Source organism: Pygoscelis adeliae, unplaced genomic scaffold, assembly GCF_000699105.1.
Source record: "Pygoscelis adeliae isolate BGI_AS28 unplaced genomic scaffold, ASM69910v1 Scaffold22, whole genome shotgun sequence".
Taxonomy (NCBI): Eukaryota; Metazoa; Chordata; class Aves; order Sphenisciformes; family Spheniscidae; genus Pygoscelis; species Pygoscelis adeliae.
Window position 1 is genome coordinate 2795961 of NW_008824350.1, and position 16862 is coordinate 2812822.

The 16862-nt window shown below is 40.5% G+C and overlaps 1 protein-coding gene across 1 annotated transcript in view; it reads left to right on the plus strand.

The window, feature by feature from the left end:
- The window catches only part of SPTBN5 (spectrin, beta, non-erythrocytic 5), a 97194-nt gene extending 81274 nt beyond the window's left edge, over positions 1–15920 (plus strand). The window contains 17 exon segments of the mRNA XM_009319218.1: positions 820–1032; positions 1416–1612; positions 2196–2400; positions 3145–3339; positions 4469–4624; positions 5146–5363; positions 6891–7080; positions 8069–8245; positions 9142–9246; positions 10255–10875; positions 11866–11937; positions 13362–13448; positions 13841–13932; positions 14128–14213; positions 14705–14840; positions 15602–15678; positions 15681–15920. Of these exon segments, the coding sequence (XP_009317493.1) occupies positions 820–1032; positions 1416–1612; positions 2196–2400; positions 3145–3339; positions 4469–4624; positions 5146–5363; positions 6891–7080; positions 8069–8245; positions 9142–9246; positions 10255–10875; positions 11866–11937; positions 13362–13448; positions 13841–13932; positions 14128–14213; positions 14705–14840; positions 15602–15678; positions 15681–15784 (2931 nt within the window). The 3' untranslated portion in view covers positions 15785–15920.
- Positions 15921–16862: the final 942 nt, after the last annotated feature.

The following is a 16862-nucleotide window of genomic DNA, read 5'->3' on the forward strand; positions in this document are numbered from 1 at the left end:
ATGGAGGAATACATATGGTTTTAAAATCTACCAGTCTTCAAAAATTAATTTTAAGTCTTTGAAAACTGGTTGAGGTAGTTTTCTTCTCTCCTTGTCCTCTTGGCTGCCTGGTAGTATGTGTACCCACGGTGTTTGCAATGGCTATTATGCAAAGCTGCATCTTCTACAAAGGCATTGGCAAGTGATAAATACTGATGAGCAGGTGAATTGATTGTTCTTCCCTAGACAAGTTTTAATTCAAGAAACACCATGTAATGGGGTGGAAATGTGTATGTTTCAGTGGAATCTACAGATAAGAGATTTTTAAGGTACTGTGTCCAGATTTAGATTGGATGTAAGGAAAAATTTCTTTACTGAAAGAGTGGTTAAACATTGGAACCGGCTGCCCAGGGAAGTGGTTGAGTCACCATCCCTGGAAGTATTTAAAAAACGGGTAGATGAGGCGCTTAGGGACATGGTTTAGTGGGCATGGTGTTGTTGGGTTGACGGTTGGACTCGATGATCTTGGAGGTCTCTTCCAACCTTAATGATTCTATGATTCTATAAGAGGTTTGTGGTTAGAACCTCTTTCCTCCACACTCTGAGGTGGATACACACCAAGGTCCAAACTTCATGGCTATATTTGATTTCTATAATCTCTCCTTCACCCCAAAAAACTCCTCCACTCCACTTCAAGCATTCATTCAGACTTTGCACCTCTGACCCATCTTCTTGTATAGAAAACAGATTTATAATAGAATTACATGACTACATTATCTGGTATAAAAATCTCCATAGCTTTTATTTTTGGTCTGTTATTTTACTCTTTACTCTTTCCAGAATTTGGAGAATGAAATAAGCAGTCGGGATGCTTTGACCAAAGCAGTGCTCAGTACAGGGCAGAAACTGGTAAGGGGAGGCCACTCAGCCTCTCGCAAGATCATGGAGCATCTGAAGGAGCTTGAGACTTCTGTAGAAACCTTGAAGGCAGAGGCTCAAGAGAGAAGACAGCGGCTCATGCAGTCGTATGAGGCCCATCTATTCCTGAATGAGGTAAAGATGGTTCATGAGAGATTTATTTTGGTCTTTCTTTGCTTGAAAGAACCAATACCTGTATTGCTGAATGGATGCAAGTGCTGCGATAGGATCAGAATTCATACTGTCCTGATTTTTCATATCTGGTAAATATGGATACAGTGGAGAAATAACAGTTACTTTTCCAAGTAACTGCAGTGAGGGATAAACATGTAATCTTAATTACTAGGTTCTGGGTACACATTTTTTTGAATAGTGTCTGCTAGATTGCATCACAGGAAGGCACCTAAGCTGCTCTCTCTTTTCACTGATGTGCCTCTTTGGGCACCACTGCTTTCCCATTTTCTTTGTCTTGACCTAAATCACAGCTGTGTTCAGGCTCATCCCTGTGTTTTATACAGCTACTGGAGGTGGAGACATGGCTGGCAGAGAGGAGCTTCATTCTGGAGACCTCTGATTATGGGAAGAATGAAGAATCCACACAAGCTTTACTTCGTAAACTTGAAGCTACCAAGCTGGACATGGATGGTTTCAGGCCCCGGATTGAGAAAGTACAGGAGACAGGTGCCAGCTTAATAAACAAAGACAGCCCAGAGAGGTAGGAAAGTGAAAACAGGCTTCTGTTCAACCTTCAACTTTCAACCTTCAACTTCAACTGAAGTTCAACCTTCAGTAGCTGTTTGATGGCTCATTCAGAAATATGACTTCAGGGGACATCAATCCTTCCTTCACCACCATCACACACATTCAGCCTCCAAAAAGCTTGATGATTGTTTTAATGTTTTTGTGACTGTTGTTTTTTAACAACAGGCCAATTAGTGCAGATCAGCTTCTTTGTCCATTGTCTATTCCCAGGAACTGTCATCTAGTTCTCATTTACCATAAAGGTTCAAAAAACACTGTGCTTGGGAAAGGAAATGGACATTCTTGACAGTTCACTGTTTTTCATTGCCAGTTTGCTTTTATATCTGGGGAGGAGGAAGTGAAAAGAGCAGCCATTCATATGAGATACTTTAATTTCCTGAACTAGCTGGTTTTAATGGCTTGGCATAACTCACTCCATGACGTTACCTGGTTTCTTCTGTATTTTGAAGGTGTTGCAAATTCAACCTGTCAGAAAAGACAATGTTCAAAAAGAACAGTAAAATAAAGACATACCTTCTGATTCTTGTTCTTTGCAGTCCAGCCATACTTTCAAAGCTCCAGGGGATCCTAGCAGACTATCAGTCTCTCCTACAGAAGGCTGAGACCCAGAGAAAACGCCTGCAAGAACAATTCCATCTCTATCAGTTTGAAAGAGAATTCCAGCTGGTGGATGCATGGCTTTCCAGTAAACAGTCTGTAGCAGAGTCTGATGACTATGGGCAGGACTTAGGTGATGTTGAGGTAAAAGAAAATAAAAGGTATTGTATGTATTGTGTGCCAAAGCAGGAATATATTTGCTGCAATTTTTGTGTAACTGCTGACAGTGAAACATGTTACAGTGACAAAAACTAAGCAAACCAGTTCTCTCTGCAGCAAGAACTCAGACTCGTTTCTGTCTGCTTATACAGGGCTCTCTGAGGTAGCATCTTCCAACAGAAAAAGTAGGTGTATCAGAAAGTTAGCTTTTTCTTGGCATAAGCTGAGGTCAGCACACTTCACTGCTGGCCCTGATTATAAATTTGACAGGGCCTAAAAAATTTTACATGACCAGAGCCATGGTCTTATAACAATTTCAGTGGAAAACACTTGGATGCAGTGTTCACACCTCTAGCTGCTGATTTCAAGGATAAATTTCTCCTCAGGGCACACAATGCAGAGAGGTATAATTCAGAGTGTCCACTCCTCAACAACTGCTGCATATGTGGACGGCCTAACAGGTTATGTTTCTCAGCTTTTAATCTGGGTAGCATCTGTTTCTCAGAATTGGGGTGATTTTTCTGTGTGTCATAAGATGTTAAAAGATCAAGACAATAGATGCCTTCTTCTGACTCCAGATCATCCGGGTTTATCAAATTATTTGTACTTGTAGATTGCAATACATAACTTTTGTGTTATACAGTACAGAGAAAGTGATTCCTTCTGCCTCTCTCTTAGAGGTAGGCGGAAATTCTTATATCTAAGTCTGTGTCCCCATTTATCCCACAGGTGCTGGAGAAAAAGTTTAAAGATTTTGTAAATGAGGTGAAACCTCTGGGACATTCCAAAGTTGTCTCCTTAAATGAGTTAGCATCTAAACTAGAGAAGGAGGGCCACAGCAAGATGGACATTATCCAGAAGAGAACAAAGCAAATCAATGAGACGTGGGAGAAACTATGCCATGCCATCCAGACAAGGACAGAGGTAGGAAATACATGAAAAACTGGGGCACTGAATTCCCTGCAGTTTCCCATGTCCTTCTCTCTTTCCCAAATCAGTGCATTGCTCATGTTGAAACACAAGGTTTATAAGAGCAATGGGTGTATTCTGTTCTATTCTTTCTTGATCCATCTCCCTTTATAGCCACTGTTTACCCTACTGTTCCTGGCAAGGCTTATACTTGAAAGATATTTATCAGCCTAGAGTAATTCTGTTTTCCTTAATTCACTGCTAGCTCTGGTTTCGTGAAAAACTAAGCCAATCTAACGGTTTACCACCACTAACAGGAGGCCGGCTCTGGCAGTCATTGGACTCTTTATTGAACTATTTCAGCTTATTAAACAAGATGAAAACTCTCCAGATTTTTTTGCTGAGTTAGTTACTTGAAGTCAAAGAAGACGAATGGGAGAGAAGGTGATAAAGGACACAGAGCCAAAACCCCTACCTTTTGGCAGCAGTTAGCTGTTAAATCAGCTTACCCCCTCATGAAACTGCAGTCACAGATGTGTTTGGAAAAACAGACAGGACACACAGAACTCAACATTTTTGTTTACTTTAAGGAGAACATGAAATGTCAGATGTCTTCAACTCTTTTTTTTACTACCGTTACATACACATTTTGCTTATGAAGTAGCTCAAGCCCACTATTGTCTGTAGCAGCAGTAAATGCATGATAATTGTTAATATATAGGTTGAATGTAAAATAGTATTAGAACATTTTTTAATCCACTCATTTCAGAAAACCTAGTTTTCACTTAACTCCTCTTATTTTCACTGTTTGCAGTGTAGGCCTCTATTCCAAGCAAGTTTTTTGGGACACTTTCTGTGGTTGAGAGCGCTACCTTTAGAGGGCAATTCATGCTCTCCACCTTGATCATTCAACTTACATAGGGATAAACTGCTCTTTGGAGACATCCGTTTCTTTCCATTGACAAAGAGAACTCGGGGAAATTAGGTTAGCTTGAACACCTCCCTTTCAGGTGGTGTTAATTGGGAAGGTGTTTCACTCCCACTCTTGTTCAGTCTGTACTGCATTAGGACATATTAGGGTTGCCCTTTTTTGTGCTGCAGACATGATATATAGTATTACCATTAAATTGTTTCTTTATTCCAGAATCTAAGAGCAGCCCGGCAAGTTCACCAGTATGATCATGATGTGGATGAAGTAAAGGGCTGGATGCAGGAGAAAGAGGCAGTGGTGGATATAGAAGACTATGGATATGATCTTCCAGGTGTACAGACACTTCTCAGCCAGCTTGAGGGAGTAGAGGTAAGGGGGTATGTCATGAAGCAGTGGCAGAAAAGCATAAATTGCAAAATAAAAGGAGGCTGATGCTTGATTTTAAATCCTCTCAAATGCTTTGCTTGCAGGCCAACAAAAGATAAATTTATTGCACCCTGAAATATTCTTTGTACTTCATAAAAGGGGGCCTTTTCCTCCTTTTTTTAACATTGTGATATTATGTCATTAATGCTTTTGTTTCTAAGGATAAGCTTCTCTCCTAAAATCTATTCCAAATTGTTGTTATAATTGCAAGGTGTCATGTGAACTACAAGAGACTTCAGCTCCACACTTACAAAAATAATCACTGTGTCACATCTAAAGAAGCTTCTTTGATGATGAATATTAGAAGGCATTAGAAAGAAATTGAGAGGAAAAGTCTTGACAGAGTCATATTTCCAGCCTCTGTGCAGCCAGTGACTAGAAAAGATATGCACCATCTTTAAAACCTGCTTTTGATAGCTCTACGTAGTGATTTGGTCTTACAATCCATTCTGTCTCTGTTCCAGAGAGATCTAGGAGCCATCATGAAAGAGCTGGAACGGATTCGGGGAGAGGCTTGGCACCTCAGCCGCACATACCCTCAAGTCAAGGAAAACATCATGGAGAGACTCACAGATGTGGATGAGTGCTGGGAAAACCTGGACAAGAAGTTTCTGGAGAGGAAGGCAAGACTGAGCCAGGCAGAACAAGTCCAGCTCTACTTCAATGACTGCAGGGAGCTGATGTATGTGTTGGCCCCTTGAGTTTGGCAGTGGGCCTTATTTTTTGGCTTTCCCATATAGGATTTTCTAAATTACACCTGTCAGTTATTTGACTCCTGTCCCAGGTGCTCCGCAGCTTGCTTGCAAATCTCTTTGAATAATAACATATGGCATCTTCTCAACAGTACTTCACAGAATTTACCACACATCAGAAGTGACCATGCCACTCCAGCACAGTGTGCATGAGAAACCCACATTTTTAGGCTATTTCCTAGACAGTTTTGGAGAATTCAGTCTCTCTGGATAGATTTGGAAGTCTCACAATTCCAATTGAAAATACTGTTGATTCTGTAGGAAGATGGGGGAGTCTCTGCTAGATAGTCAAGTAATTTGTACACCTGTACAGACACCAGTGCCTATTTTTCTCAGAGTCAAAGCAACTACATTAAAGATAACCTTCTAGAATAGGTTAGCACTTGCTCAAGTGCTGAAAGTGTTTTGCACACATGTATTTAATGCCATTGCCCATATGCACATACTCTTCTGTCCATTCTTATTAGGCGTCAGTTTTTTTACAAGAATTCAATTGCTGGGAAATCTCATTATTTTTTTTTTTCCCTTTTTTAATCTGAATTAGGACAAAATGCTGAATGTTTAAAGCATCTACAAAACATACTTTTTAAAAAAAGATATGTTGAGCTAACCATCTCATTTTGTTTAAATCAATCATGCCAAAGTATCTATAAGCAAAGGTCTAATGTAAAAATTGAAATAAATAATGGAAATATGCTATACTCAAAGTGGCAGACCAACATTAAAATATTACATTTTATCATTTTAATGTTATTTTCATCAAAATTGATACATTTTTTATAGAAATTATGTTTTTTAAACAGGTTTTCTCACAGAAGAAATATGGACATTTTTAGTTCAGTGTAGTTAATGAAAGAGTTAATCCATGACAGGAGTAGATACAAAGATAGTGAAGTGGTTACAACTGACTATTGGACATTTACTATGCTAAGGGATAGATCCTGAGCTCAGGTAAATCAAGATGCATTGGTTTATGCCAGTTGAGGCTCATGAAGCAGAAAATTTTCCTTAAAAACTATCTATTAATATGCTTCTTTGCATGAGTGCTCTGTATGCATATGAAGTACTTTCATGCATGTTGATAAGGTTAGATGGATGTCTGAAAGTTTCTGTGTCCCTGTACCATGTATAAAAGTACTGCGAATGTGTACAGCCTAGGCATTTGCAGTTACAGTTCTTTCTGAGGATTTGAATGGACAATGCTTCAGTATGCATAGAGGCTGCAGCTGCCTTTCTAACAGCCTATGTATTGAAACAGCACTGGGAATATTATATCAGGTTATAAAAAATCCACAGATGCATGAGTGAACTTTCATCAATGTTTTTGTATATTCATATCTTTCATGAGCAAATAGAAGTCTGTATACATGTGTCCACAGCCACGAGATGTGTGCATTCCTGAGTATCCAATAAACTCAGATTCCTTCCAGTTTTACCCTTTTGACTCTATTCTGTAGGGCCTGGGCCAATGAGATGCATGCACTAGTGATATCTGAGGAACTGGCAAATGATGTCCTGGGAGCTGAACTGCTTATCAAGCGTCATGAGGAATACAAGCGTGAGATAGAGAAGCAGTGGCTAAAATACGAAGAAATGCAGCGGGCAGGAGGTGACCTGATGAAGAATGGACATTTCATGTCTGTGGAGGTGTGTTGATGAGTTAAATATTTTACAAACAAGAGTGAACAAAGAAGACATTAAATAGGCGGGAGTTGCAGCTTTGGCTCTCTTTCAAAACAGAAGAACTAAACAGGATAATCAGGTTCGCTACTATTAAAAGCTGCAGACTTCATGTGACATGTAGAAAAAGAAAACACCATTTAAAGTTCTTACTCCTCTAAAAACTGATTTTGAAGCTGACCATAAAAGAATAGTCACTGGATTGATTATGGCTATGTGGGGGGGTAGGGAGGTATTGCTGTTTCACAGAAAAGATGTGCCACATAAATGAGATTTTAGCATTTAACTACACAAGACCTAGGATAAAATACATCACAATGCAGTCTCATCAGCTATAGGATGGAGTGATGTCCCTGAGTACACCAGAAGGTATGTAATTCTTCAGAAATGTTATAGAGCCAAAGGGGGAAGAATGTTAAAATTTCTGTGATCCTGTTATCTATGTACCTTTAGACTTTGACCTTTGCAGTGGTCCCAAGCTTGTCTTGATACTGTCAGTAGATCCAGAGATCACACTGCCAAAAACATCTTCAGAATTTATGCAAGATTACAATACTTCTGTTGTAGAAAGAACTAGAGAACTTTCCACAGTTTAAAGCTCTCCATTGTTGCCTTGCCATAAAAGGATTTATTTGTTGAATCTTCTGGTTCTCACTCGTTCTGTAATACAAATTGCCTGGGTATAAAGTTTCATCATGGGAAAGCATATAGCAGAATATTGGTCATACAGTATGTGGAATATGCATACAATTATATAGCTATACAACATACAGGCTAAATGAATTTAAGTCAGAAAAATGAGGACTCAGACATCCTTTCTAAACTATGTTAACACCACAAAGTTATCTAGAGGTCATCTTCTGGATCATGAGGGCAGATTACACTCTAGTTGGCTGTCACGTGAAAGTCTGATTGGATTTTTCACCTTCTGGCATTGCAAATGTTATTTCTCTAGATTGAAGAAAAACTGTTAGAGCTGTCAGAGCTGATGAAGAAGGTAAAGGAGAGCTGGGACATGAGGAAAGAGTTATATGAAGAAAACTGGGAGATTCAATTGCTCCGCAGAGAACTAGAACAAGCAGAAGCATGGCTGGCTGCCAAGGAGAGCTTTCTTTCAGATCCTAGCTATGGGGTGAGTAATGACAGTGCAACACTATTGAAATGTCTCTTAGCATATACAGAGTGCTTGGAGCATGTATCAGCTCGGGCCTGAAGTTAATCACAATCTAAACAGTAACGCACCCTTGAGATTACAAAGGGCAGGAGCTCTGTCCTCTTACAGAAGTGAGCCCAGGACAGTTGCTGCTTTTTACATGGTGATGGGCTCCAGGAGATGGTGGCTTCCAGGGGGTGGTAGAAGATGATCTGGAAAAAATTCCAGACCATTTTTTCACATAATAAGATAATTTGCAGAGGGTTCAACCTTCCCTGTCATGCTGAGATACTGTTTCAAAAGGAAAAAGGGTTTTTCCCCACCTTGTGTTGTGTGGTAGAATGTTTTGCATAGATGGCTTGAGAGCTGGCTTGTAAATTCCTATTTAAACACCAGCATCCATAGTTTTGGTTTTTTCTCATTGTTGACTGCATTCTGATGGTTTATAAGATGGGAAAACAATGTCATAAACTCAGGTATTGAAAACTAAGCAGAGAGGAAGACAGAGGTTTAAGATGTATGTGTTGTAGGGCAGGAATAAACTCTGTGTCTGGCACAAGCTGGAATCCAAGTACTTAATCTGTATGTAAACAGTTATAGTTGGAAGCCATGGTACCACATGGCTTCACAGAAAAAAAGAAGGTTGTTATTTGGGCTCTTTTTTTCATGTACAGCAGACAGACTGCAAGCTATAGACATTTTTTTAAGTGTAAATTAAGATTTTTCACACACTACCAGGGGTTTAGTCATTCAATTACAAAAATTTCAGAATCATCATTTGGCTAAATAAAATGGGTAAATCTGAAAATCTTAAGCATAATCTCTTCCAATGGACTTGATTTTGGACTTATGTATCTAATAATTTTTCCATTCAGGATTCAGTGTCTGAAGTAGAGGAATTACTGAAGAAACACCATGATTTTGAGAAGATGCTTGCAGCTCAGGAGGAGAAATTTGCTCAGCTCAGCAGAAAAACTAAGGTGAGAAGTAGAAGGTTAATGAACTGTGTATGAGACAGGATAATGTGGGTCCTTGAATGTTTGGGGTTCAGTCACTCCATGTAATAATGAATTCCTGTGCTGAGATGGGGTCAATGAGTGACCAAAGCTGAGATATTGCAGATAGAGTAACTGAGAACGAGACCTGTATGTGGATCAAGAGTCCAACTAGCTTGCAAAAGCTCTAGGGGAAAAGTGGAAGCCTTCTTCTGCCAGGAGCAGCAAAAAGGGTGTGTAGTGCGCGTTGCTGTGTGAGAAACAGGGTGATCCCTCACTACACAGGTGGAGAGATTTTGATTCATTCAGGATTTCAGTAGGGAGCTGCAGACACCTGACAGGGAGGAAAATAAAGGGAGACCAAGGCAGAGATAGGCCTTTTTCCTTCTGGCGTCAGAGTTCTACAATGAATTGTATTAGGTACCAAAAATATTGTCAGCCTCCCAGATCCTTTTTTAATAGTTTTTTTAAGTTATTTTCCTGAAATAACCAGCAAAACATAGCTTTTGTGTTTGGCATTAGGCTAATTATTATTAGCTTAGCTGAGTCTGCCTTTTGTTCAGTGATTTGCAAATTGGCTAAATGAAGGGACAAAGGTCCTCCATTCTAAAATTTTCCATGAGGACACCCCTGGATACTCACTCTTCCTACAGCAAACTTAAAGAAGCAGTGTCACAGAAAAGAAGCATAGTTTCTCTAGAGCTTATTAAAGACTCAGCCTCTAGAGAACTTAGCAAGGGCAGGATTCACTGTATTTGAGATCAACTGCCATCAGTATTCATGGTTTGGGCAACAAAATAATGCTCAGCACATAGCAATTAAGTCCAATTCTAACTCTAAGAATGCCAGTGGAGGTACAGGCTTCAAAATTCAATGCCAGGAGAGAGTGTATTTGAAAAACTATTCCTGCTTAAAATAAAAAAAAAATCTTAGGTAAGTACCCATGAATGTAATGAAGGTAATTTTAAAAAATGTAATACTTGTGTCCTACAGAGGGAGATGAATCTTCTGAAACAAGTGGACACAGAAGAGAGTGAGCAGAAGGATAAAGGCAAAGTTGTACGGGTTCCCTCTCTGAAGAGAAAAACATCTGACAAAAGGAATACACCACCAAAAGTGACAGAGATAAAGAGCACAACGCCACTGCCATCTGTGCCCTTACCCAGCCTGTCCTGGAGGGCCCCACTTGAAACTATTTTTTCCCCCATTGAAAAGTCTTCATCAACATTCCAACAATTCATTGTTGGGGGAGTCCCAGAAGTGCTGAGCAGCAGCAAAACAGAAATGAAAGCTGAGAGGAAGCTCAGTGAGATTATCACTCCACCTACACCAAAGACGGTGGGTCCACGAGCTACATCTTTGGAAAGTCGCAGTTCTTTAAGCTCTCCTTTATCTCCTACTCCCATAAGCCGGCAACACAGCAGCAGTTTGTCAGAATCGTATGCTTCAGGCCTTTTGTCACCTCAGGAAAAAAGTGCTAGAGGCTCCTCTTTCTCCAACCTGCAGACAAAACTAATGGCAACTCCACCCGAGCCTGGCCAAAGGTCACTAGATAAATCACAAAACTTACTGCTGTCTAACGCCTCTTGGGAGAGATTAGAGAATACATCTGTGGTAAGTCCCAGGGATTCCTGGCTCTCTCCTCACAAAACTGCTATCCTGTGCTAGTTAAAGTAAGGAAATACAGGAAGTTCTGTATGAAAGTCACAAAAAGCACTATACAGTGGGCATTTCAGTGGATACACTCATGGATCCAAACAGCAAGACGCATTTTATGTGCCTTTGCAGTTGATACACTTTCCAAAAAGATTGTTGACTTAAGCAGCTAGGTATAGCTTAAAAGCATTTTTAATTTACTCAGCTTTATAGCCTAGGTCCTGACAACTGTATTGGTTTCCGTTTTTCTTTCCCAAACTAGAGGTTATTCATGCTGCTGAATACTCAGCAGAGCACTTAACAAGAGCCAGGAGATGCTGTCTCACAAAGAGGCAAAACTGCTGATTTACCCATACCCTCTATGTGAGATGGTGGTGCTTAGTGTCCACTGAGTTCAGAAGTCAGAGAGAGGCAGGACTTAGTGGCACCCTTGCCAAAGAGCTGAGCTGGTGCAAGACTAGAACCAGCAACTCCTGTTTGCTCACCCTGGCAGGAAATGCACTGTTAACTCATGGACAGGTAAAAATTCTTCCCTTCCCCTCCTGCACTTTGAGACAAATCTGTTTGTCACATACCCAAGTGTGCCAGTACCACATTACACATTGGTGTAACTCAGTATTATTGCAGGGGTGGTATGAATAACTTCAACAATTTAAGTTGTAAATTGTATTTAATAATATAAAAATAATATTAATTAATTAATACACCGTGATAGAGCAAATTCCATGAGCAAATTGTTCTAGGACGTGAATTCTCTTCATTTAGGTAGTATACCAGAGATGTGACTGCAACATAGAGAGGATTTCTAGCTGTCCTGCGAATGTAAAGGCTAGAGGCAGTAGAGATCAGTTTCTCTATGTGGAATTTATCTAGAAAGACCTTCTGAAATTATAACATATGTTTAAGGGCCATTTTAAAGTTAAACAGCAATGTTCTCGTGTGTCTCAGGTTTCTGCAAGTCTCCAGCACATGGAGGGATTCCTAGAAAAGAGAGACCAGCTCCTTCCAGGAAGGCAACAGGTAGAAACAAATGCCATCGCTCTGGGTTAATTCGTCTTTCCTTGAGTTATAGTCCAGACCTAGTCTGCCTTCTTCAGGATAAACTCTTGCTGAAGAGGAGCTCAGGACTGTGGGTTTAATTCAGTTGCCACTAAAATGCGTAAAGAAGTGTCCACTGACTTTGGCAGTACCTAATCAAGTCCTTAAGAAAAAGAGACAATGGAATTTTTGCCTGTCATGGGAATCATGCAGAACAGGGTCTGTCTACATTTAATGGATTTATGAACCAGAGCCTAGGCTGTATGAACTTGTTAATTATGTTCCTGTAATTATAAATACAGGTTTCAATACATCAACTGAATTGGAAAAAAAAAATCAATATTAAAAAAAAAAAAATACAAGCTTGTATCAGCTTGTGATGGTTTGTTGGCAGTGGAAGGCCTCACGCCCATTGAGGCCTGAAATCTAAATTCTCATTCTGGGGAAGAATATCACTTCAGATCAGTAGGCTAATGATGATTACAGGGCAGGAAATTTTCTAATATTCACCACCAATCTGTAGACATCTGAGTGTTTGCTGAGGTATTGCACATAAGCAAGTTGTCTTGGATTGTTTGTCCCAGAGAATATTTCCTCTGAAACTTTTAACTTGAAAAACCTCTATAAAAATTGAATCTGGTATGGACTCCATCTTCTGGAAGAGAAATTTAGTTTTTCCTCTCTTCTGGATACACTGAATTTAGTCTGCTGTGATACTGAACTTCCATCTTACCAAACAAGGAAAACTATGACTTATCTTCCTCAGGACTTTTTCCTTCCTTTTCTCTGAATGATCAAATTGTCAACTTGATTCACTGGCATGACAAAACGAGAATATACACAAGTAATAGGATCTTTCATCCAGAAGGCTCTCATGGCACTAGGCTAACCTTTCACTGGTACCTAGTCGGGGTAGGAAATAGCAGCTGCTTTTGCAGAGTGTTCAGTAGCATTCCACTGGGGTTAGTTTAGGAAATGAAGAAGAATTCAGCAGCCACATTAGACTGAAACCACACACTTAACAAAACTAGACTGTGACCAGCAGGCAAGGGCTAGCATTCCAGCTGGGGAAAAAGTGGAGCTTTTGGTGGCCAGAAATAGACATGACTTTGATTACCCACCTTCTCTCAAAGATGTTGCTGACCACAACATGGTGTAGAGTTTGCTTGCACCATGTTATACCATTTGTTCGGTCATGACTCACAGAGAGATCCTTCCTGAATCACCCACACCTGAAACTACAGCAGGTTCTGTTTTTCTAGGAGATAATCATGACTAAGAGAGCTTCTGTGATCATAATCTGGGCAGCTCCTGGCTTCCTGTGGAAGTTGCACATGAAAGATTTTACGACTCCAATAAAATATATAGCTAATAATTCGATTTTATTACTATTTCTATTCATGTAGCCAGGCTCAAGGTCTTGGAAATCCTTCTACGTAAAACTTGATGGATTAAAGCTTGATTTCTATAATGACGAAAAAGAAGCATCTAAGGTAATCTCTGCGTTTACCTATCTAAAAATGCATTTAAAAGAAAATAGAGTTACATTTGCTTTGCTTTGGGGCTGGGGTAATCAGTTCTCTTTCAAATGTCAGCTGAGTGAAAATTCAACAATTGTTCAACTGATACCAACTATCAGACAGAATAATAAGCTTTCAGAAATTTTTGAACATATTCCTTAAAAGACGTATCTTATTCAAGAATTGCCTTCAAGGTGTAATGCAACAGCCCATTGTTCCTCTGTGGTTCTTCCTATTCACTGATCCTAGTTATAAAGCAGAAAAAAAAAAGTATGGGTGTGTAGTCAGCCTGCATGTTGGTATGGAATTGAATCCTAGCAGAAAAGATGCCAAAGAAACTTTGTTATAATTTCATCCTCCTTCAGAACGTATCCACATTCCTGTCCCTCAGCATTCCTGGTGCCAAATGTGAGAGGCTGGTAAATTACATCAGGAAAAAGAACACCTTCATGTTGCGGTAAGTCTTATGGAGAAATGCACTAATAAAAACCTACACAGCTACCTGTGCGGTTGTATTTGCCTACAGTCACCTAAAACTGTATGTTGTTAGGAGGCATAACTGAAATGTCTTACAGTGCTTGCCCCACTCATAAGGACAGCAGGTATAAGGCAAGGCTAACTAGAATTCACCTTCTCCTATCCTTATTCACAGGCTGAGAGATGGGGCTGAGTATTTCTTCGCAGCACCTTCTCAGGCACTGATGGAGGACTGGCTGCAATCACTACAGAATAATATAGGTACATTCTCACTTCTTTCAACAATGAGCTGTGTTTTTAGCAAGTGATGGTGAGAGAAAGAAAAGAGGATGAGAAAGCGTCCTTAGTCTGGGGCATTTTGAGCTGTCCTTTTTGCCTCTGTTAGACAGAAGTACACAAGTCACCTGGCACCTTGTGATGTAATGACCTGGCAGGAGAATGCCCAGGGCGACTTGCAAAGCAGCCTTTCAGCTGTCCTGTGGCTGGCATCAGGTTATTGCCAGGGAGGGGCCTTGCCCAAGGGCTATATTCATCCTTTTATTAAGGAGTTGCTTTGGATCTTGATCAACAGCTTTTCTTCTGAATCTAGATCTCTTTCTGGACACCTCACTAGGCAGTGGCTTGTTGGAAAGGAAGCCAGAGAACAATTATAACAATGATGTTCAGAGAAAATTGTTATGGACCCAGAAATGGCAAACTCTGCCTCTAACACTACTTCAGAAGGTTTTCATTTGTGTTCTTTGACTCTGCAGGACACAGTAACAGATCACATTCCACAATGATGCTGCAGCCTTTCACTCCAAACACGGAGAACTCCCAGACAAGACTGTGGGACTTTCCAGACAGAGACTCTGCTGAAAGACTAACCAGCAAAAGCTCACTCCTGAGGTAGGGGCTCTGTGCCGCAAGGCTGAACTGATGTCACCGCTGTTAGTGCTTAGATCGCAGTCACCTACAAAGGGAGACTGCCCTGAGGTCAAGAAGTCCTGCTCCTCTGTCACTAATCCAGTATAATACATTATTCTTGAGTATGACTCTGCTTCAATTAATTTGTGTCATTTATGATGTGCTACAGCCAGTTTTTAAAAACGGGCCTCACTGTCTGTGGTTGATGACTTAAAATTGGGACACCCAGAGGAATTCTTGTATCACCTATTGTAGGCACCAAAGTTACTGAAATAAAGTATCTGATCTGAAGACTGAGTTACCTGTACGCTCAACGGAGAGAGACTTGTTCCAACAGATGAGGGAATCAGAGCAGGGGTCTACAATAGGTGCCTTGGATTTTCCTCCTAACATTCTCTCCAACACAGTGTGCAAGGAACCCAGGCTCCTAATTTAAGGAGCCAAACCAGTTGTCTAAAGTTGCACTGTTCAAATACTTTCCTCAAAGGCTGTTTTGAGAATCCAAACACAGGCATGTAAAACACAGCCACAGCCAAATTAGGAAATTTGGCTTGTAGTGTAAATCAATTTCTGTTGCATTTGGAGTCTGAAAAAATCTTACAGACTATGATGTGAAATCCTGGTCCCTCTGCCTGGTGGATTTTTGCAGCTGAGCTAGATGCCTAACAAGTTTTTACATATACACAGTGACTTAAGCTCCTCTAGGTTGTACCTGATTTTCTGGTGATGTGTGTTGTTGATAGGAGAACACCTTCCTTCAAAATCAAACCGGAGAGAGAGTCTGCAGAATTTTCCAGAGATTTTAAGGAAGATGGGACTGCAGTGCCTCCATCACCATCCTGAGCCTAGAACAAAGTGGTAATAAAACAAAACTGCTTCCATCTCTACTAGAAGCAGGAAGAGAAAAATTATATTTGCCTCAATGAATACCAGACCCTTCACCATTATATATTAACCCAGCCCTCTGGAAATGTATTGATATGTTTTAAGTTAATCACTACCCTTGGAACTTAGTTTAATTATGTATTAAATTTAGTAAAGCCATTAAATATAATTAAACAGGACTGCATCTGGTATACTTTTGTGTATATGACTCTGTCATTCATCATATCACCTAAGTGATATCTACTCCAAGTTACCTAATGGAAGAGCAGAGGGACCTTTAAGCCAGACTGCCCAAGTAAAGTGACTCTGCGAGGCAGAAATGGGGACCACGAAGCAGAGCTTGAGGTGCAAGCTGTGAGTGAACAGCAGCCACCTGCATGTAGCTTTGCAGATATCAATGGATAAGATTTGAGACGGTTGGGAGGTCTGTACACCACAGAAGCAGAAGTCCAAAAGGGAATGTTTGTTATATAATTCCTGCAGTGTTTTGTAGTCTCCACAATCTTTCATTTTTACAACACATTAACCAACAATTCCCTAACTATTTGCCAATTCTTTCTGGATGAGGTTACCAGGAAAAAAAGTCCTGCAGTTACTAATTTTTAATGGAGTCTGAAACTGAAGTAGAATCATAGAATCATAGAATAGTTTGGGTTGGAAGGGACCTCTAAAGGTCATCTAGTCCAACCCCCCCTGCAATGAGCAGGGACATCTTCAGGTCATGTCCAACCTGACCTTGAATGTTTCCAGGGATGGGGCATCTACCACCTCTCTGCGCAACCTGTTCCGGTGTTTCACCACCCTCATTGTAAAAAATTTCTTCCTTATATCTAGTCTAAATCTACCCCCCTTTAGTTTAAAGCCATTCCCCCCTGTCCTGTCGCAACAGGCCCTGCTAAAAAGTTTGTCCCCATCTTTCTTATAAGCCCCCTTTAAGTACTGATAGGCTGCAATAAGGTCTCCCCGGAGCCTTCTCTTCTCCAGGCTGAACAGCCCCAACTCTCTCAGCCTTTCCTCATAGGAGAGGTGTTCCATCACCCTGATCATTTTTCATCACCCTCCTCTGGACCCGCTCCAACAGGTCCGTGTCTTTCTTGTGCTGAGGGCTCCAGAGCTGGA